Below are 22,268 nucleotides of genomic sequence, written 5' to 3' on the forward strand. Positions count from 1 at the left end.
GGCTGAGGGCCGCACCAGCCGCCCCCCTTTCGGTTTCCCCTTCCCCCCCGCCGCCGCCGGGCCGGGGCCCCACTGGAGCGGGCCGCGAGCGGCTCCGCCCCCTCCTTCCCCTTAAAGGGCCCGCGGCTCCTGCGCGCGGCTCCGCCAGTGCTCGCCTCGCGCCGATGGCGCCGCTCTTGGCGGCGGCGTCCCTGCTTCCCTTCCCGTCGCCTGCCGCTTCCTCCCTCCGTTCCCTTTCGCTTCCGGGGTCAGCGCTGCCGCGGCCGCTGCTCGGTAACAAGCCCCGTCCCGGGGCCCGGCCGGGAGAGCCGGCAGCTGCGCCCCGCGCAGGCCGCGCCGCCCCGCCGCCCCCATGGCCAGCAACCCCCAGCCGCCGCCGCCGCCGCCCCCGCCGCCGCCCCCTCAGCAGCCGCCGCCGCTGCCCGGGGCCGGGGCCGCCGTGGGGGGCGGCGCGGCCGAGCCCGAGCTGGTCTCCATGATCGTCAATCACCTCAAGAGCCAGGGGCTCTTCGACCAGTTCCGCCGCGACTGCCTGGCCGACGTGGACACCAAGGTGGGGGCGGGTGGGCCCGGCGGCCGGCGCCTCGGTGGGGGGCCCGGCGCCTCGCCGGTGGCTCTCCTCGGGCTCCGGCACGTCGAGGGCAGGCTGGGTCTGTCCGAGAGCGGCAGCGCCCGGCCCGGGGGTGGCGGCGGATGGCGGGGGGAGCGCGCCCCACGCTCGGGGGTGGGGAGCGGCCGCCTCGGCTCCGGCTCGGCCCGCGGCCGCAGGGCTCTTCGCGGCGTCCCCGGGGGCAAAGCTGGAGCCCCTGTTTTCGGAGGGGAGCGTGGGCTGGCCGGCGATATAAACGCGCCTGGTTTTGTGGGGTGTTTTGAGCGATACGGACGTGTTTAACACGCTGTGATCGCCGCAAGGGAGAGGGAACGGCTGCGCCTGCAGTGGACTGGGTGGGTCCGACGGGGCTCCCAGCTCTTCCAGACTGGTCGCCGGGAGGATGACTGCTTATCAAAACCCTTCAGTCCAACCTCTCTGTTGTTGCTTTCTAGCCTGCCTACCAGAATTTGAGACAGCGTGTTGACAACTTTGTTTCTAATCATTTGGCAACTCATACCTGGAGTCCTCATCTCAACAAGAACCAGCTGAGAAATAACATTAGGCAGCAGGTTCTCAAGTAAGTTCTGGGGTTTCTCTGTTGGAATATGCTCATGTACTGTGGGAGGTGAGAGAGGCTCTAAGTCAATTGTAAATTGTCTGCTTTCTTCGAAGAAACTTCTGAAGAAGTTTGAGGGGTTTTAGTGTTTAAAACATGGTATTATTTCAGATACTAACTCGCTATCAGCATTAGTCAGAAATAGACTGCAAATATTATTTTGTCTGGTCCAAGCTGATGCAAGGGTGGAAAGATTGTTTCTGACTTAGGATGTAGCACTCCAGCTAAAGTCTGTCTTTACTGTTTCTTTTAAGGGAGATATTAATAAAATTGCTCATATCATCAAGTTTTGAGCTAAGGAAGATTTAAAAGGATTTGACAAACTAAGCTCTTCAGAGTACTAAAGCTAAAGTCACAAAACAAAAAACTGTGTGTAAATCTAGCTAGACAGTAGAGGTTTTCAGAACTGCTGTTATGTCAAAATTATGTCAAACATTTATCTGATGTTACATTATTTCATGAGGGTTCCGCTAGTTTTTCTTCTCAAAACTGAGAGTCGTAAGAAACATTAGGAAATTTCTTCAAAGTAGTGTAAGTCTGGGCACTAAATTGGGTCAGGCAGGGGATCTGGGAACAAACTGATTCAGTTATGGTTTGGTGGTACCACTGGTAACTGCTACTGAGAAGCTGTTTTGTTTGGGGGGAAGGGAGCAGTTGTTGTTGGGGGCTTTTTTAGTTCTTTTTAAAGAAGCAATGAGGACACGAGGCAATATGTTCCACAAAAGATTACAGGGGTCTAGAGAGAACCTATAGATACCAAGCTGTCTGTTGCCATTTATTTGATTTTACTGAAGATTAAAGGTGTTCTGTAAAGCTGCAGAACTCTGAAGTGTCACACTGTGTTGGGCAGAACATAACTTAGAGTGGTGGTGACAGGTCTAGTAGTTGTTTCTGTAATTCATCTGTTTTATGCTATGGGAATTGATAATGTCAGGCTTCTTCATAATTTTTTTCCGCAAATGTCACTTTTACAGTTAGATGACGTTTGTAGGCATAACCAGTAATGACATAACAACAGGCTGTTTGTTTGTTGTGTTAATTCCATGCAGTTGGATTGCTTTGTTTCTCTAGCAATTTTTTTCTTGGTACATAAGGTATAGAGCGAGCTGTTGAAATACAGGCAACTGGCTAAAGACATAGCTGCAGTGATGCTCAGAAAATGTTAATGCTTCATTGGAGGTTCTTAAGAGTGTTTATGTCACATCTAAATGAGGGTATTTCATTAAGATGTTCTTGAAAAGTCTTTTTTATTATTAAGTGTTCATGTACCTTTGTTCCAGGTCTGGAATGTTGGAATCTGGAATTGACAGAATTATTTCTCAGGTTGTGGACCCAAAGATCAACCACACATTCAGACCTCAGGTGGAGAAAGCTGTCCATGAATTTTTAGCCACATTGAATCACAAAGAGGAGGCAGGCCCTAGTACAGCTCCAAGTGAGGAGAAGATGGATGCTTCTATTGCAGTACAAGGTATTCTACCATTTCTCTGAGCAGTCTATTAACAAAAATTTATTGTTCAAGAGAGTGGAGACATTGCCTAGGTTTGCTGCTAGCACAAAGTTGTTCACATCAGTATTAACAAGCTGAGCTCCAGGTAGTGTACCATAATATTTGTTTCTTACTGTATGTATAAAGGTAGAAGGCAAAAGAGATGTCACCATGTACCACACGTCTGCTTGAGATTACAAGGGATCAGCTTCCTATAGGGAAAAAAGCTGGTCTCAGGGTTCGGCCCTCTAAGTATTGTAGGATCAGATAAGGCATAGCTGTAAGAGAAGAATTACTTTACTTTTTTTTTTTTTTAATGCATTGGTAGATAGGAAAAAAATTATCTATCAGACAGTTAGCGGTCTTAATGCAGTTGCTGTGTGCAGGGATATTTGAATGGCTAAGGTCCTCTCAGGACCTTAAGTTCTGCTGTAAATCAGCCAATCTTTAGTTTGTTTATAAACACAGCACTTTTTCTTTACAATTTTCATTCATGTTGCCTGGTATTGACTTCTAACACTCCTGCAGGTAATTGTCTATTCTTTCCCTTCCTAAGAGGCTCCACAGCAGTCCATCTATTTGTAACCAGACCCTTTATTTAAATCCTTGCCCTTTTCCTGTGAGGCCCACTTCCTTTAAAGTAAGTGGGTTAACAAGCCAGCTGCAGTTCTTAGTGCTAGTCCAGTTAACCCTTTCTCATCCACCTTCAGAGTTGCTTCTGAGAAGATGGGAAAGTGATAAAGTATTTCTGATAGTCCTGTTGTTACATAATCAATATGTTGAGTCCATTTTCCATGTCATTTATGGAGATACCAGAGGTATGAAATACAGACTTTCTGCTGCAGTATTCTATATTGTGCTTCTACAGACTCATCATCCCATTTGGGATGATGGTAAAGCTGAACAAGGACTGTGTTCCGAACATACTTCCCATAGACAATCCCTGCTTTATCTTTAGCTGATCTCAGGAACAGCGGTATGTCACAGAGTAGAATAAATCTCTGGTAATCAGATCATAATCACTGCAGGAACGCAACTTCTTGTTCTTTTTTTGTGGGTTTTTTTTTTTTTACACCAAAATATCTAGATGCAAAATTAGTCAAACCTTTTAGTTAATTTTACTTATTCTAAATAGAGTAATTATTCTTTTCACTTGCTTAAAATTCTGTCTGAATGGAATTACAGAAACGGAGATGAACTAAAACTATTTTCTTTCTTACTATTCAAGGTGTCTCTACTACAGCTCCTAGTGGCAATGTAGCTAGTGATGCAATGTCCATTTTGGAAACAATAACTTCTCTTAACCAAGAAGCAAGTGCTGCCAGGGCTTCAACAGAGAACTCAAATCCCAAGAACAATGACAAAGTTGCAAAAAGACTCTCATCTCAGCAGAGTGTGGATGGTAGCACTGATAGAGAGAGAAATGCAGAGGACTTGCCAGACAGAGAGAAAGCAATTTGTGATCTTTCTGGAGAAGGAGCTGAAACATTTGCAAAGTGTGAAGATTTACATGAGCTTCCCTGCCAAAGTGAAGAAATAAAAAATTCAATGGGAAGGGATACTAATAATTTGACCTTTACAAGTAAAGATACAGGTAAAGAAATTCAACAGGAAAGTGAAGATCAAAAGAATAAATTATTAGATAAATGTGACAAGAAACCAGACAGCAATGAAAAAGGTGAAAGAAGAAAAGAAAAGAAGGAAAAACTGGACAAGAAGTCTGACCATTCAAAGAAAAGTGATGATACTACAAAGTCAAAAGAAGAAAAGCAAGCAAGAGAGCTGGAACCAGTGAAGCAGTTAGTTCCAGAAAAAAATAGCAATAAACATAAAACAAATGAAAGCACTAAAGAAGGTATGGTGTGGGCAATGCTCTTCCTTAAAATATGAATATGGGGGCACGTTTTTAAGCACGTTCAGGGGGTGAATCAGAAGTATATTTGGAGTGTTGGTTCTCTGCTAGTTCTGGCAAATTTGTCTTAGCTAGCCATAGCTAGGTCTTGGTTCATGTCCATTAACTGAGGTACTCACATTAGGAATCAGATGAGCTTTGGTTCCTCAAGCATGTGATTGGTCATCTGCCTTCCTCTGGCAAGTTCTATCAGCGATTCCAGTCGGCATTTAAAGTTTCTCGTTGTACCTCAGAGTGATTTTTGTTTTGAGTAAACCAGAGTTAGCTTAATAACATTTCATTTAGGTGTTACAAATTTTTTTTCCCTATTTTTTTGTTCTTAAGATAACTTTGTTTTCAGTGGCAAAATCACTGTTTTGGTAAGAAGAGTTTCTCAAATACAATATGCTGCATTACAGCCCTTTCTTTCTATTTTTTATCTTTGCAAGAAAATGCATCAGTTGATTCAGATATGGATGTACTCAGTGACATCACTGTCAGCTCTGTCCATACCAGTGACCTTTCTTCCTTTGAAGAGGAGAGTGAAGAGGAGACTGTAATTTCTGACAGTACTGAAGAGGGGGAGATCACATCAGATGGTAAAATAATTAGACTGTTAAGTAGCAAGAGAGAGTATGCAATGGTTTTGAGTGCATCATATCATAAAGTTGAGGTTTTGCAGTATGTTTTATTGTATTTGTTTATGAGAGAGAATTTGAATGTGGAATGGATAGCATTTGTGCAATTATGAAAGACTAGTAGTGGACATACTTTGAAATTTTTTTTAATAGGTTGGCATAGTCTGAACATTGTGAATCTTATTTGTACTACAGTATTTCATAGGTGACAAAAACACTTAATGGTGATGGATATGTTACTTTCCTATGGCTGTTTTTTTTCCTGCCTTCTGCCATGAATTTGGGATAACATTGGAGTGCTTTGTTTGTGACCCCCGGGTAGTGGTTGTAGCTGACTCTGCAGATCAGGTTGTTTTAGAGTTTTAGGATTGCAGGGATTTCCAAATTCTACCTGGCCACGGTAGAAGGAACAGGAATGGATCTAGCTTTAAGACTTTGGAAACACCAAATCTTTTCACCAACTGGGTTATCTTTTTTGGTGTTCTTCCTGCCTAGAGCAGACCTCAGATTCCGATTTCTGCAAATAGGCAGCTTTTGCAGTTAATAAGACTTTCCACTTCATACTCTGGTACTAAGGCACTCTGTATTGAGTTATCTCTAGTATGCTGTGAGCTTATCTTTTCTGCTCTAAGAATATTATTTAGAAGCACTGAATTACTTGCTTATTCTCTGGCTTTGGCGTTACCTTTAAACATGACAGATTGTGTTCAGTTCTGACTAAATATTTGTGAAGTGAAAACAAGCCTTAAATGTATTTCAGGGATACAAATAATTTCTACAGTATGGAGCACAAATGGTTTTGCTCTATTTCTAATAATCCTGATAAAACTGAAGTAAATCTATTTTTACTTGAGTAATACTTAATACTTAAATATAAACAACAATGTGTTTTGTGTGTGTATTTCAGTAAGTTTTTATGTTCTCAAATATTGTACAAATTTTTTTGGTGTGGGGAAGAAGCTTAATTTAATACATAGCAGAAATTATATTCTGACTTCTTATGCAATGTTAACTATTAAGTACTATACATAAAAAGGCAACGTGAGTACAGGTAAGAGAGTAAGCCCCATTGTTGTATCCCAGTTTATTCTGGGGTTTGTATCTTGCAATTTTTTGGCTGAATGGTGTTTACAAATACATGAATACACCTTTCAGGTTTTCATAATAGAGTGATACTTTGATGATAAAGGGTTTAATTTTAATTGCTTATGTTTTAGAAGAAGTAATTGTTAGTACAATTTGAGTAGCTTTGCCTCCTCAAAAGTTAGGTTGAAAGCACTGCCATAATCTATCAAAATATCTCTACACTTCACTAACCTTTCTTCAGATGAAGAGGAGAAAAACAACCAAAGTAAGACAAAACCTCATGCTAATGAGCTGAGTGATGGGAAAGCCAAGCCTGTTCGTCATGCTTATGTTCGCAAGCCTTTCTTGTACTCCAAATACTTCAGCGACTCTGATGATGAACGAACTGTAGAACAACGCCGTCAGTCCATTGTAAGTGTGGATTTCGTTACTGCTCACATTCTAGCTCCTTAAACTTTTCAGCACAGAAATTCCATTTCTTACTTGCTGGTAGGTTGTGAGGGGGACTCTTCTGTTTGTTCTCACGTCACCTTTTTTTTTTTTTTTTTTTTTTTTTTTTGCTTGTGTTACAACTGCCCCTCCTTCAGACTTCCACCAATATTGCATGATCTGCTCTCCAGGGAAGCACTCTGCTGGTCATAGTTTGAAGGCTTCTGATGGAAATCAATGACACACTTTTCCATTTTTTTCCCCGGCTCTAAAATGAACAGTCTTTAGGTGTTGACGGAGGATTTATTAATTACATGCAGAATCACGCAATTGCACAGAATCACAGCAATAGGTGGATTCTTTCTCAACTGACCAATTTGATAGGGAGAGTAAGAACTGCTGCACATATGAAAAACTTGGTCTTCAGTAGATTTCCTGTATATAAAGACAATTTGCGTGGAAAAAGTAGCCTGTATCTACCTGCAGCCTGCCTTCAGTGTGGTTTTGTGTCATTTGAGCTTGTGTTGACTACTGCAGGCTACTTCATTACATCATCTCTTTACAAATGTAGTTCTTGCTGTCCATGAAACCAGTAGTTTGTACTAAGTCTGCAGCCATTGAAAATGGAAAGAGAGGTTTAGGCATGTTCACTGTGTTCTGTGGAAAAAGGACCAGCACACAGAAGAGGGAACAGCAGTTCTTTCAGATCTTTTTCTTTTGACTATATTTCTTTATATTTATGTATTTAATATATATATACACATAACTATGTACTTATGACATGTCTATTTATTTTTACTTTGCCTTAAGCTCAAGTTCTGTTTTCTGTGGGTTTTAGACATACATTTGTACTCAAAGAATACTCTTTGACCTAATGATAAATTAATTGTTTTCCTTGTTTTTGTATCTCCAGGCCAAAGAAAAAGAAGAGAGACTCCTAAGACGACAAATTAATAGAGAGAGACTTGAAGAAAAACGTAAACAGAAGGCTGCAGAAAAAACAAAATCCCTAAAAACTGGAAATCAAAATCCTAAAGGTATGAGAAGTATAACATTAGCCCCTGCTGCCCTGCTCTCACTCACTCTCTCTGGGAAAAAGTATTCAGCTCAAAATATTGGTAATGGGTCTCTAGTCATTTCCCTTAAAAAGCCAACATTTCAGCAGTGATGTAACAGAAGAATGTATAATGCAAATTACTAATACAAAATTCCATGTCTTCACTTTCATGTATCCTTTCATACATCATTACATTGCTTAAACACATGAATACCTGTATACACTAGTATTCTCTGCTACATGTTAGTACTTTCTGTATTGCTTCCAGTCTCATTTATAGCTGAAAGTACTATAATAACATGCTTATGTATTTCACCATTTGTGTGTTATTTTAGGAAAAAGTGGCTTGAACTTAGAAGAACCTTCATCAAGAAGTCTTGAGTCAAAAGCTGCTGGTACCAGCATTAAGGATGTGCTTAAAGAACAGAAATTTTTAGAAAAGAAAGTAGCCTTGAGCAGAAAAAGAAAAAGAGATTCAAGGTATTCATGTATTTGCTCGAAAGGAATTGAGGTTTTGAATATTCCTTTTTGCATATTGAAAAGTTTCTCTTCAACTTTGCAGTTAGCCTTACCCATTTTGACAATTTCCTCTTAAAATACTCATGTAATTTTGTTACTAATAAGCATGAAGTTCAGGCAGAAAATAAAATTATAGCTGCATAAATATACTGTAGCTCAGACTGTGGTAGCAGCCCTTATGTGGCTTTTCATGCAAGGAATGGTAATAAAGACATGGGAATAGTAATGAAGGCATGAGAGTGGACAGCCTTTAGATGTTTGTGCATCTAATATGCCAGTCGGTCAACTTGGCTTGGTCTTTAAATTGATGTTCTACATAGATATGTATATGTATCTGTCTGCATATGGGTATATATGGGGCAAGGAGACCTCTTAGTACTACAGTTGTCCCTGTAAAATGGTAATATTGCCATACTAATATTCTCTGCTGTAAAGCACTGATGTCCAGAGGTTATCTTTGAAGTTGGTACCCATAATTTTCCAAGACAAAAAAGCTTGGACAAATTGGCTAGTTAAAAGTTGTGTGACCATGTTCTATTTCAATATTTTTAGTGTGCAGTTCTCGCTCTGCTTCAGCTTTAAAAGCAGAAAGTTTACAAACTAATTTTAGGCTGATACTGAGTTTTCTTTTTTTAATTGTCAAAATACCTGTTTCAGGCATGCTGAAGATGGCTGCAAAAAGAAATATGAGCCATCTGAAGAAGGTTCTAAAGAAATGCAAAAGGCAAATGAGGTATGTGTCTCTTAAGTATAAACCTTATGATCTTCCTTTTTAATTAATAGTACTTGTTCATATGTCCATACCAAACTGCATAATATTGCATGTGTTCTTATGAATTAGTTCTTTCCTGATAATTCTTTCAATTGTTTTAGTGATTTGACATTGCCATAGTAATGTTTTCTGAATTCCAATAGCCACTAGCATATCCAATCTATGGTGCTGATGCATGTTGTAGTAGAACATGAGATACAGTTTAAGGACTGTTTTGTGAAGCACATTGGGTTTTAAAAAAGAGCAAAGTGTGTCTTGCATGTAAAGACTTGGGGAGCTTGATCTGTTTAAACTTCTCACTGGGAAGTTAAAAGAAAACTGAATGTAGTCCAAACACTAAAGAGAATTTTTATGGTGAGAGTTGTTACTGACAACATTACTAAAAAAAAAACAAAAACCAATGGTAGGTGGAAGTTCAAATGGAAGTCTAGATTTATCCTTTGTGGGTCTTTGGGTGTTGTTGTTTTTTTAAAGGGACAGCATAATGGCTGTTTAAAGTAACTTATGGAGTACTTGACATTTTGATTGTCCATTTAAATCCATTTAAATAATTTTAGAAAGAAAAATCACTTCATAAATAAAAGCTACTGCAGTTCGAACAGACTGCTTACTGTTAACTTCTGTTTCTTTGGATTTTCCTACAGTGGCAGATAGTTGAAATGAAAATGGCAAGTTTCATTTTTTTTACTGACTATATTTTAGCTGAATTTTTATTTCAATGTTAAGTGTATTCTCTGGTGTATTGTTTTTATGGAGAGTTTGCCCTTAACAATTCTGTTCAGTCACATTCTGAAGGAACTGTGTAACATTTGCTAATATATATAAAACTTTCTTTTGTAGACTTGTGAAAAAAATTCTTCCAAAGAATTAAAGCATAATCATGGGAAAAGTGAAATCTCTAAACAGCTTAGAAAACTCTCAGAATCGGTGCATTCAACTGAGGAAAGCAAAAGTGATTCTAAAGCAGAAAAAGAACATAAAAGAAAAACCTCCATCTCTCTTCAGGCTGAAGGAGCCCAGCAGGATAGTGAAACAAGGGATCCAAAAAGACAACTGGATAGAGCAGAAGTCAATACTGAAGAACTACAGAAGCAGAAATCCATATTTAAAAACGAAAAACACCCCAAAAAAGATAGTGACATAGAAATTCAACATATGAGAAATGCTGCCAAAAAAGAAGCCAAGTCTTACAGAGACAAAAATGAAAAGGAAAGAACTGCTTTAGAAGATAAACTTTCTTTAAAGCACAAGTATAAAGCAGACAGTATTCACAAATCAAGTGAAGATGTTGAAGTCCATTCATTTGAGAGAAGTTTGAAAGGAGAGGATGGTGGTCAGAAACATAATCAACAAATAAAGGTTTCCTCAGAGGACAAGTCTGAAAGAAAAAGCAAACACCGAAGTGAACGGAAGATATCGGTAACAGGAAAAGATGGAAAAAATATTTCTGAATCAACCTTAAAAGTTGAAGAATTGCTGCGTAAGGAAAATAAAAAAGACAGACATCTCTCAACCGAAAAATCAAGAGCAGAATACAAGTCCAAAAGGTCCCTGAGTGATTCTAGGCCACAAAAGGATTCCCTAAGTGCCTCAAAGCAACTTGCTTCTGCATCACACAGAAGGAGCGAAAGCTACTCAGAAGATAAACATGAAATAGAATCAACTAATTCTGATAGCAATTTGAAACAAGAAGATGGTGTTCATAAAGATAGACGAAGATCAAAGAGCCTTGTAGAAGACAAGACTTTGTTAAAGTCTAAGTCAAAGGGTCATAGTAAACAATTCAAAGTGTCTGAAACCGAATTACAGGAAAATTTAGCAAAACAAGAGACTGGTCAGAAACTAGACAAAGATAAGAGCATGGAAGAGAATGATTCAGATAAGCAACACAAATCCAAGAATGAAGACAAAGTTTTTGAGGAGAGTGGTGCTGAGTTTGAGCTTGTAAGCGGCATGCAATCAACTCAGGGATCACAAAAAGACTTTAGTCACAGAGTTAAGTTACATTCTGGAGAAAGAGGATCTGTAAAAGAAAAATATAAAGGGGATAAAGATTTAGGCAATTCCAAACTAGAAAGAAGGTTCTCTGCTGAAGGTCACAAAAGCAAAAACTTAAAGCACAGCAACAAGGAAATAAAGAAGAAGGAAGACAGTATCAAATTGGAAGATAAAGATATTAAAGAAATGGACATAAAGAAGAAGGAAGACAGTATCAAATTGGAAGATAAAGATATTAAAGAAATGGACATAAAGAAGAAGGAAGACAGTATCAAATTGGAAGATAAAGATATTAAAGAAATGGACATAAAGAAGAAGGAAGACAGTATCAAATTGGAAGATAAAGATATTAAAGAAATGGACATAAAGAAGAAGGAAGACAGTATCAAATTGGAAGATAAAGATATTAAAGAAATGGACATAAAGAAGAAGGAAGACAGTATCAAATTGGAAGATAAAGATATTAAAGAAATGGACAGTGGGCATGAAAAAGTATTGGGCATCACAGTGGCAATGGATAAAAAACAAAGTAAGAAGATATCCTGTGAAAACAGAAAAGGCAATATATCAAACCAAGATTTACTTGGAGAGGAAAAGCAATCAACTAGCACAACTGAAAGCAGCCATCTTCCAACCCCTCAAAAGTCAGGTATGAATAATGATGTCTTGCATTCTGGTCGTGAGGAAGAGCTGATGGAACTTTATTTGAAACAAACAAAAGTACAGGAAGCATCTAACATCGAAGAAAAAAACTTTCAAAACTCACTCCAAGCCACAGATGCCAAGTATGCAGCAAAAGAAAAAATATCTCTCTCTATTTCAAATAAGGAATTAAAACACAGCTCGGCAGACCCTGAAGCTTGTGAGTCGCAGTTTCTGCCTGCAGCTGAAAAAACTGTTAAACAAGAAGATATCCCTGATAAACAAGTTGGTGCCTTAGACACTTTGTCCAAACAAGCTTCCATGGATCAAGGACCCAATAAACAACAGGCTTATAAAATGAGTGTTTTGTATGAAACAAGTGGTAGAATCTTACTGAATGCTCCCAGTAAGGATCAAGCTTCAGAAGATAGCAGAAGACCAAAGAATTTAAAAACTGTGATAAATTCTAATTCAGATGATGTTCCTTTAGCAATTAATTCTTCCAGAGAAGATGCTGCTGATGCAAAGCCCATGGATATGGATAGCTCTGATTTTACAGATTCCTTGGGTAGTATGTCTAAAGAATGCCATAATTCAGATGGGACTTCTTTATTTGAAGATACTTTCATTTTGAAGAATGATGCAGCACAGGTTGTATATATGGAACAACAAGATAGTGCAGTGCCAAATTCTGTCATGAAAGACAATGGTGACAACACCACTATGACAAAGAGTATAGGAAAAGATAACAATGTGCCCCAGCCTGATGAACAGGCAATGGAAGACAATACAGCTGGGTTACCTAGTCAAGAAGATTATGATAAAGCAGCAAAATTAGAAAGCACTCAGGGGAGTGAGTTGAAAATAGAAGAGGAAAGCTTGGTGACTGACATGGGTGAAGATTGTGGAGATATAACAACAAAAGAACTTCTAAAAACAAAAGAGAGAGAGTGCTTGAATACAGTTGCTTCCACAAAGGGAGAAAGAAGCACAATGATGGATAATACGGAAAAGAACGAGGTGCATGATATTGATGATATGATACAATCTTCCTCTGTGTTAGTGCCTGAAAGAGTTCCTGAGGAAACAGGCAGAGGCCCTGTTATAGCCAGTGTGCAAGAAGGGAATGGTGTGATTGGTATGGAAGATAAAAATGAAAGCAATGCTGTAGGTACCAGTGCAGGAAGTAGTGAACTTAGTTTGTTTAGCAGCAGCCTGCGAACAACTGCAGCCACTGTGATAGGAACTAGCACAGGAAAGATCATTGAGAGCACTGTAATGGCCACTAGTACAGGAGAAGAAGGAGCTGAGGGTGCATCACATTCTGGAAAGGACAGTGATGCTACAACCACTTGCTCAGAAGAAGAAAGCGAGGTGACGGTAATCTGCACAAGCATAGAAGCTGATGAAGGTTTCACAACGGGCATATGGCTGAAAAGTAGTGAGGGCAGCAGTTTCATCACAGGAGCAGATATTGGCGAGTGTACTGTTGCAGCAGCTGAAGAAGGTGGTGGCAGTATCGTCACTGAAGGTTTAGCAGAAAGTGAAAGTTTCCTTACAAGTACAGAAGGAGAAGAAAATGGTGACTGTTCCATGGTTGATGCAGAAGAAAGTGGCAAGGATTCAGTCAATGCAAGTGGAGTAGAGATTGAAGACAGTGTGAACAGTGCTGGGGCAGAAGAAAAAGATGATGCTGTGACTAGTGCAGGCTCTGAAGAAAAGCGAAAGACCTCAACTTGTGTAGATACAGGCAAATTTGAAAGTTCTGTATCCTGCTTAGGTGAAGTGGAGAGTGATGGTGCTGTAACTAGTGCAGGGACAGAAACAGGTGAGGGGTCGACAAGTGGTGAGAGTTCAGGTGAATTTAGGGGCAGTGTGAGAGCTGGCCAAGTAAAAGAACACGAAGGTACAGTGACTTGCACAGGTGCCGAAGAAAGAGGTCATAATTTCATCATCTGCTCAGTGACTGGTACAGATGCCCAAGGAGAAAGCACTGTAACTGGTGCATGTATTGCAATGGTCACAAACAACAGTGCCACAACTGGAACTAGTGGTGACAAATCTGAGGATACTGTAAATGGTGAAAGTGCAGTGACCAGCACAGGCATAACTCCAGAAGATGATGCTGAAATTTCAGTAGTCTGCACAGGGCTAGAAGACAGCAATGAGGGGTTTGCAGTTTGTTTAGAAGCTGAAAAATGTGAAAGTCTAATGGACAGTACAAGGGCAAAGGAAGAAGCCAATATCACTACGGTCAGCGTGGGTCCGTGTGATGATGAAGGTTTTGTGACTAGTACAGGCTCAAAAGAAGAGGATGAAGAAGGTGAGGGCATTGTGACCAGTACAGGAAGAGGAAATGAAGAAAATGAACATGCTTCTACTTGTACAGGAATGGAAAGTGAAAACGCACTAATTTGCATAGGTGCAGAAGAAGGTGAAAGTTCCATTATCTGCATAGTTGCTGAACAAATGGAAGCTGAGTCGGGAGTGGCTGGCACAAATATAAATAAGCTTAGTGTTGACAGCATGACAAGTGCAGAGAAAGAAGCTAATTGTGGCACAAACTGCAAAAATGCGAAAGGCATTGTTGAAAGCAGCGTAACCAGTGCAAGTGCTGCAGATGAGGGTGCCTTGACTGTGCATATAGGAAAGTGTGAAGGTACCTTGATTCCCTTAGATGCTGAGGAATGTGAGGGTCCCATGACTAGTGCTATGGTAGTGCAAGATAAGAGTCAGTCTGACACTGAAGACGAACATGAGAATGCCATGACTTCCTTTGGCAGCAGAGAACTTGATGCCTCTATAAGTAGTGCAGTTCCAACAGAAGATGAGAATTCTCTTATTCCTGCTGCCAGAGAAGAAAAATTAAAAGGTGATATCATCTCTACCAGTACAGTGGAAGAAAGTGATGCTCCCTTACATTCAGCCATGGATGCTGAGGAAGGTCCACTTGCTGTTGCAAGAGCAAATGAAAGTGGGGAAAGCTCTCTGATCTTAATAGACACTGAAGACACAGAGGTGCCTATGCCCAGTACAGCTACAGAGTTTACAGAGTGTGTGCATGCTTTTAGCAGTAAGCAGGAGAAGGATGAGTGCACTATGATTTCCACAAGTATTGTGGAAGAATTTGAGGCTCCTATGTCAAGTGCGGCTATTGAGTATGAGGATCAGCTCCCTGCTGTGAAAACAGAAGAAATAAATGAGAATGCTATGGTTTCTATAGATATGGAAATATATGAGGTTCCCATGCCTAGTGAATCCAGTGCAGGTGGAGATGATAACAATGATGATGAAAGTAACCCAACTGCTAGCAGTAAGGAAGAAAAAGATGAGTGTGCTATGATTTCAACAAGTGTTGTGGAAGAACAAGTAATACTAATGTCAGGTGAAGTCACAGAAGAGGCAATTCAACGTGCGTCAGACACAGAGTCAAAAAATGAAACTGTAATGATCTCTACAAGTACAGCAGAATGTTTTGAAGCTCCTATGTCTAGTGTAGCTATGCAAGATGAAAACAAACTTGCTGCTTCAGAAACAGAAGGAAGATATGAAGCAGCTATGATCACTACAAGCATGACAGAAGAATGTGAGATAGTCCTTATCAGTGCGGCACCACAAGCTGAAAGTCAGCTCATTGTAGCAGAAGGAGATGAAGATGCCATTATCTCTCCAAATGCCTCAGAAGAATGTAAGATTGTGGAAACAACTGCAACTGTAGATGAACAGTTTGGACTAGCTGCTTTCAATGCAGATGCAAAAAGCAAAGGTTCTGTGATTTTTATGGGAGACTGTGGAGCTCCTGTGCTGAGGGTTGCCACCAACAGTGACGATCAACATGCTGCTTCAAGTATAGGAGATAAGGAGGAGGGGGCAGTGATCACTCTGAGCACAATGGAAGAATGTGATAGTCTCTTCACCTTTACAGTCATAGAAGAAAGTCAACTTGCTGCTGAGAGTACAGAAGGAAAAGACAAAAGTGAGGAAATTTTTAATACTGCTAACCAGATTGAATGCATCCTGTCGACTGCAGGCACAGAAAAAAGCAGTAATTCTTTGCTTGTCATTGGTAGAGAGAACGAGACTCATGAGAGTGGCCTGAGGGAAGAATCAGCAGCATCTCAGACCACAGTAGACAGTGAAATCACAGCAACAGATGAAAATTCAGTGAACCTCATGAGTGTAGATGAAGCCCTGTGCGTGGAGATTAGTACAGAGACTGCTGTGAGTCCAAGTCCTTGCTCAGAGGCAAGTGAAGATGATGAGCAAGCTGAAGACGTTTTGCGTGAGGATGTTACATCAGAACTCTGTTGTATGATTTCAGAAGCAGCAATAGGGCATGAAACTCTAAGGAACGTAAACTATAAATTTAACTCAAACTTGCTTTCAGAAAGTGACTTTTCTGAAATAAGGACTCCCCTGCCTAGGGCACAGGCTCTTTCTTTAGTTTCTGCAAATGAAGTAACTGTAAATACCAACCATGGTGAAGTGACAATAGAAACAGAATTAGGAGAAAAAAGCGACCTCCCTGTGTTGCATGTAGAAGAGCTATATGGCAGTGATGACAAAATGAACTTGGTCAAAATCGATGCTACTGGAATTGAAGTTACTTTTCAAAAAAGTAACGCCATCTTTAATTCAGGTGAGACTTTTTTCCTCTTCAGTTTATAATATGTCACAAATAGATGCATTTTACCATGACTAGAGTTCGAAATAACTTATACTGCTCAAATTAATTATTAATAATATATCAATAATATATTTAAGAATTTGTGACAAATACTTAAATAACCATGTGATTCTGGGAGTATAGGAGTGACTGAACACACTTATCTGAGGTATGTTGGAAAAGAATTAAATGTTACTAGAGTGCAAAAAAGTTATTAAAATACATTGACTTAAAACTGAGATAATATAGGAAGTGGTTTGCAAGGGGTAATTATTCTGGAGCTACAGATGGGTTTTGTTATTAATGTGTTTTGAAATTCAGAAATGCTTTTATAGGAAAGAAGATGCATTTCATTTAGATATATGTTCAACATTTTTAAAAGGTAATTTCTTAGTGATTTGAAAGGTTAAGAGTGATATGCCATGATAATGGCAGATTTTCTCAGGATGGTTGTTTAATGGTCGTATTCAGATTCAGTCTCTTATGCTGAATTTTGTGTTGTGAATATACTCAAAATGGTCCTCCTTTATAACATAAAGGAATCATACAGTCATCCTAAATGAATGAGTATTTTAAGGGAGCAATGATGATAGGTGTCTATTTTAAACAGGAAAAGCAAAAAAAAAAGACAAAGTCAGAATTCATAAATAAGCTGTGGTAAAGCCTAATAGCCCATATTTTCCAATCCTTTTGTATTTAAGGAAAACATAGAAGTACTTCTCTTCTTGCAGATGCCAAGTTGGGGTTTTTTGAGCTGGTTTGCTGCAGACAGACTTGCTATTGTTTCCATTGCCTACAGGAAGGGATTAAATTCATGTACCGTGTTCATGAAGTGGTACTGAGAAATAGCATCCTACTGTAGCATGAGATAAATACAGCATAATGTAATATAATAATTTTAATATATTTGTATTTCATTAGGCAATAACGCAGCTTTACCAAAGTTGGCAGAAGAACTAGAATTTGAAAGTAACTTGAGAACTGACGAGGTATTTATGTTATTTTGAAAAATTTGACTGTACTGTTTCTTGTATAATTATACATCTTGCTAGGGTTTCTTACTGTATCTTTTGATTCTTATGCAGCAAAAATGGCATTTGAACTTCAAAACTTTTGAAGGGACATTTTTCAGATTATTCAGCTGTACTTTTCTAAGCAGCTGGCATTTAAATTGTGGGCTGTCCATGTTATTCTGTGGTAGAACCAATTCCCTCCCTCAGCCATGCTCCTTCTATGACCATGACATCCAAGTTTGCTTTTTTTAGAAGTAGTCATACTGTAAGCATGTTGCTTGTGATAGTACTTGTAAAGTAGTCATACATGCCTTAGCATTTACAGTTGGCAATTTAGTTTACTGCGATCCACTGCTATTCATTTTGTTATATCACTTCCTTGTTAGTCTTCAGACTCACCCATTCTCTATGTGTTTGAGGATCATGTGCTGCTGTTCTATACTGTGATAACTGCAACCTGTTACTTGCTGTAACAGAAGAGCAGGGCATTCTGGATAATCCAGAGTGTTGGGGCTCATGGTCATCTATAGCTTGTGTAAGACCAAAGTTGAGCCTGTCCATTTGTGTGTCTGTGCTGTGATCCATACTAGCCAGGATTCCAGGTGGGTTAATTCTTCATTCAGATACAGGGCTGGATCAATGTATTCATATCTTGCCAAACTCTGCTAATACGCATTTTGAGGGATAACATGATTCAGAGACTCACAAGCATCTATGAAAGGGTGAATCTGCATAGAACTACTGGCTGCAGCTCCAGGGCAAACCAGTTGAGTATTTCTGAACCATGGTTTTGGTGCCTGGGATGCACTTCGGGAAAACTCAAGTCAACTTCAGTCTGGTGGGATTTATTGATTTGAGTTCCATGTGCAAAGAGCTGTACTGTTTGCCAGCGTAAGATGGTCCTGGATTCAGTATAGCCATATTCACAGAGCACTGTATCTGAGTTTACAATGTCCAGATCTGACTTAAGTACACTTAGCTCCATATGGCATTATCTGTGCATTGGTGAGATATAGCTGGTCTGCAACTTGAATTAAAAACAAAAAAAAACACTTTAATTGAAAAGAGTTCGCTGTACCTTGTTATACATTGCAGATGCATATTTTTCTGTATATGCAAACATTTTTAGAATATTGCTCGTATTTGTATTTGGAACTCAGAGTAGCTGTTGCACCTTGACTTCCTGAGATTTCTCTTGAGATCTCCTTTTTAAGCTAATCTCTGGTACCAGTGTTAACTCTAAGGTCAAGATTAGGCACTGTTCTGTTTAACAGTAATGTGATTTAACTCTGCTGGTGTTCCTTATTAATATTTGTACTGCTGTCTTAAAGAAAGCTTTTGAAGACTTTTATAGATCATGATAAGACAATGTTCATCATAACATGAGGGAGGGGAGTAAGACATACTTGTTTTGGATGTCTGCAATATTTTTGTTTCTTTTGATTTTTGTGTTTAGCCACAACAGCCTGAAAGTCCAGGAAGTGAAGAGGGATATGTGGATCCTCATACTAAAGAGTTTCAAAAAGGTGATTTTTATACTGATAGCAACTTACTTTTCATACTGATTTGACTATTACCTATGATGGGAGGATTGCAGATGTGATATATACTACGTGTAGAGGGATTGAAGCAAAGCCTTCAGAAATCTCCTGTAAATGTTTCTAGGAGCTCATGTGGCTTTGCATTTGGTTTGTGGGAAAGAGAGAGAGTCAGCCTTTTCTGCCAATGTGATATGCTGAAAGACAAGATGGAAGGCATTTAGGATTTTTAAAAAGTATACTGCTAACATTCTATTTTAAATCAATAAATATAGGAAAATGTTTGCCCAGGAAACATACAGAAACTTCCACAAACAATGGCTTTCTTCCTTATAAACTTAGAACATCATTGTTTCAGGTGTTGTGACAGGCCCTGTGAGGATATGACAAAAGTACTGTATGGCTGAAGTCACAGAGACTTTACAGAAAATTGGTTTGGTTTTGGTTTGGTTTGTGTCTTTCTTAGACTAGGTATTAGGAAAAATTTCCTTATGGAGAGAGTGGTCAAGCATTGGAACAGGCTGCCCAGGGAGGTGGTGGAGTCACCATCACTGGAAATGTTCAAAAAACATGTAGACGTGGCACTTCAGGACATGGTTTAGTGGACATGGTGGTGTTGGGTTGATGGTTGGACCTGATGATCTTAAAGGTCTTTTCCAACCTTAATGATTCTGTGATTCTTGCTTTCCAGAAGATTGAAATATATCTGGCCATCCACTGAAATTTGAAGAGCACTTATAAGTAGGTAATCACCTAGCTAGAAATCTCAATTTGTCAACTTGGATCTGTGCTCAGTAATTCCTCTCCATGTATTAAATTAGTCTTCAATAGGAAAAGAAAAATAAATTTCCTGTTTCCCAAAAACACATTATTTTAAAGTGTGTTGCAATTGTTTGACTTTGCAATTAAAGCAGAAACAAACCCCTCTTTTGTTCCCATCTTGATGGATTTTGTGCTCCAGATGCATTACAAAGATGTTTACAACACTACCAGGTGAGAGTTAATCCTCAATTAATGGAGTAACAAGCAAAACTGAAGTGAATTCCAAAAGGTACCAGGGATACTGCTGCATATAGAGTCCAAAGAGGTTAAAGATGAATTTCCTGATATGGAAAGTTGCAGCTGAAAGCCTAAGTGCTATGAAAGGACACACTGTTAAGCTCACTGCTAAATTTGTAAACATGCATTGCAAAATAACCATTTACCAAATAGAAAAGAAAAATTGGAGTAAGGTGAGATATGAGCATTGGTATGAAACTTTGGATTCCTTCTTATTCTTGGGGTAGGTCACAGAATCATTAGGTTGGAAAGGACCTTTGAGACCATCAAGTCCAACCAACACCACCATGACCCCTAAACCATGTCCCGAAGGTCAAATTCATGTACTTGGTTTAATGATGGTGTACATTCATCTAAGTGATAAGAGACATGCTTTGCTCACAAGAAAGAAAATGTAAACCCTGAGAATGGGTTAGAAGAATGTGATCTTCAGGACAGCAGATCCAAAACTTGAACCAGTTTTTCTGTACTGTGAGGTTTTTCTTTGAAGTGTTTGGAAGAACTGTGCCACATCACATCACTCAGTCACCCAGACAGACAGTATTTAAAGTTTAAAATGTGCAGATTATAACTGTGCGGAATAATTGTGATAAGCTTGTTCCATGTACAATGTTTAAGAAAAATCAATTTGTTGTGTAAATCATGTTGGATATGACACACACAGAAAAGAATAATGCTATGTAGCTCTTGGTAGAGAGTTTTTTCTTTTTGTCCACCACCACACAATGATCTCTCTTTTTTTATATATATATACACACACATGCATAGAGACATATAGCTCAACATACGTAAAAGGAAGTTGTTTAAAAGACACATGTGTGTCCTGTCATGAGTGAGCAGCAGACACAGTAGTTTAGTCGTCCAAGATTCCTTGGAATGTAAACAAATCATTGCTGTTTGAGTAGGTAGGATCTAGCTCTTCATTTGATGCCGCTTTAAAAATTGAAAGATGGTCAACTAAACAGTGTATCTGTGGAAGAATTGTTGCTAAAACATGTAGATTTAAGAAATTAAATACAAATTACATAAAATTCTATGTAGAATAGAGTGGATTTATTGGGTTATAAGTTTATGTTCTTAGTGTAGCTGAAAGGAAAACTGCTTGGAATGTTTTAGCAGCTTTTTTTTTAATTAAAACGTTAATTTGGTGTCTTTATGAATCAGACTGTAAGGAGTTTCCAGAACGCTTGATGGAACAGCTTCTTTATGATTCTGTCTTTATGTATCTATATGAAATGCCTTTGAAAGTTACAGAATTTTTTCAAAAGTGAAGAGCATTCATCAGCTCCCATAATTCATAATTATTTTCAATCATCAATTTCAAAGCTGACAGCCCCGTGATTGTATTTTAGCCATAAAATGTTTCTCAGTTATCCTGTGCTTTAAAAATCCGTATTCTTTATTCTTATTTTTTTATTTGAATATTGTTAAAGAGAAGATTGGCTGCCTCTTATTTCCAACGTTGAAAGTAAGTTTTATATAGTTTCAGGTACTCTGGAATCCTTTCAAAGAGGTGAAGTAGAGGGTACTATGATACTTTGCTCTTGTTTAGCTTTTCTGATTATTTTTGTAATTATTTTTAATAGATTTGCTGCGGAGGAATATTGCTTTAGAAAGAGAAACTTTTCATGTAAGTTCATGGTTTTTAAATTTACTCTCTTAAGTCTGTGCTGCTTTTTTTTTTCTTACTTTAATTTACTTCTATTTGCATTAAATATTCTTTAAAGGAAAATATTATTTTTGTATATGTGGAGCTATGTATACTGAGACTATGCAGCTGTGTATGTTGATGCCTAATTATTCTTTCAAATTTACCAGTAAATAAATCTTCTTGTATTGTTGTTCAACAGCTTATGACTATTTTAAGACTGTTGTAAACTGACAGAAGAGAGAGGCTTGATTGTCCTCCTTGAGAATAGAGGACAAAACCAGGGATTTTTCTGGGCACTTTGATCAGGACTAGAGACCTGTTCTTTTAATGCAGTCTACTCTGACTTCGCAAGAACATGGAGCTTATGAGTATAAAAAGGGTGACTGGGAAAGTTGCAAATGTAAAGTGTTTCTTACAGAACAGAAATAAGACACAACACAGATGACAAGCTAAAAAATGTGTTTGTGGTTTCTTAAACTTTAGTCTATTTATTTATTATTATACTGTAATGCCGACTGACCACATTTCTGGTGCTAATGAGGTACTTTGTTTCTGCATGTAGAATAGTGTCCTCCTTTTAAATCCAAAAATATTTGGAGGGAATTGCCATGA

At 39.0% G+C, this 22,268-nt stretch overlaps 1 protein-coding gene across 1 annotated transcript in view; it reads left to right on the forward strand.

Moving 5' to 3' along the window:
• Positions 1 to 352: 352 nt before the first annotated feature.
• The window catches only part of BOD1L1 (biorientation of chromosomes in cell division 1 like 1), a gene marked incomplete at its 5' end in the record, with an annotated part of 36,921 nt that continues 15,005 nt past the window's right edge, over positions 353 to 22,268 (forward strand). The window contains 14 exons of the mRNA XM_081999349.1: positions 353 to 553; positions 1,045 to 1,169; positions 2,489 to 2,679; positions 3,926 to 4,552; positions 5,008 to 5,187; positions 6,554 to 6,723; positions 7,655 to 7,778; positions 8,134 to 8,278; positions 8,975 to 9,050; positions 9,930 to 11,298; positions 11,557 to 16,368; positions 17,317 to 17,384; positions 18,865 to 18,934; positions 21,592 to 21,635. Of these exons, the coding sequence (XP_081855475.1) occupies positions 353 to 553; positions 1,045 to 1,169; positions 2,489 to 2,679; positions 3,926 to 4,552; positions 5,008 to 5,187; positions 6,554 to 6,723; positions 7,655 to 7,778; positions 8,134 to 8,278; positions 8,975 to 9,050; positions 9,930 to 11,298; positions 11,557 to 16,368; positions 17,317 to 17,384; positions 18,865 to 18,934; positions 21,592 to 21,635 (8,202 nt within the window). The remainder of the gene's footprint in view (positions 554 to 1,044; positions 1,170 to 2,488; positions 2,680 to 3,925; positions 4,553 to 5,007; positions 5,188 to 6,553; positions 6,724 to 7,654; positions 7,779 to 8,133; positions 8,279 to 8,974; positions 9,051 to 9,929; positions 11,299 to 11,556; positions 16,369 to 17,316; positions 17,385 to 18,864; positions 18,935 to 21,591; positions 21,636 to 22,268) is intronic.

This window comes from Phaethon aethereus (assembly GCF_964289735.1).
Source record: "Phaethon aethereus genome assembly, chromosome: 4".
Lineage (NCBI taxonomy): Eukaryota > Metazoa > Chordata > Aves > Phaethontiformes > Phaethontidae > Phaethon > Phaethon aethereus.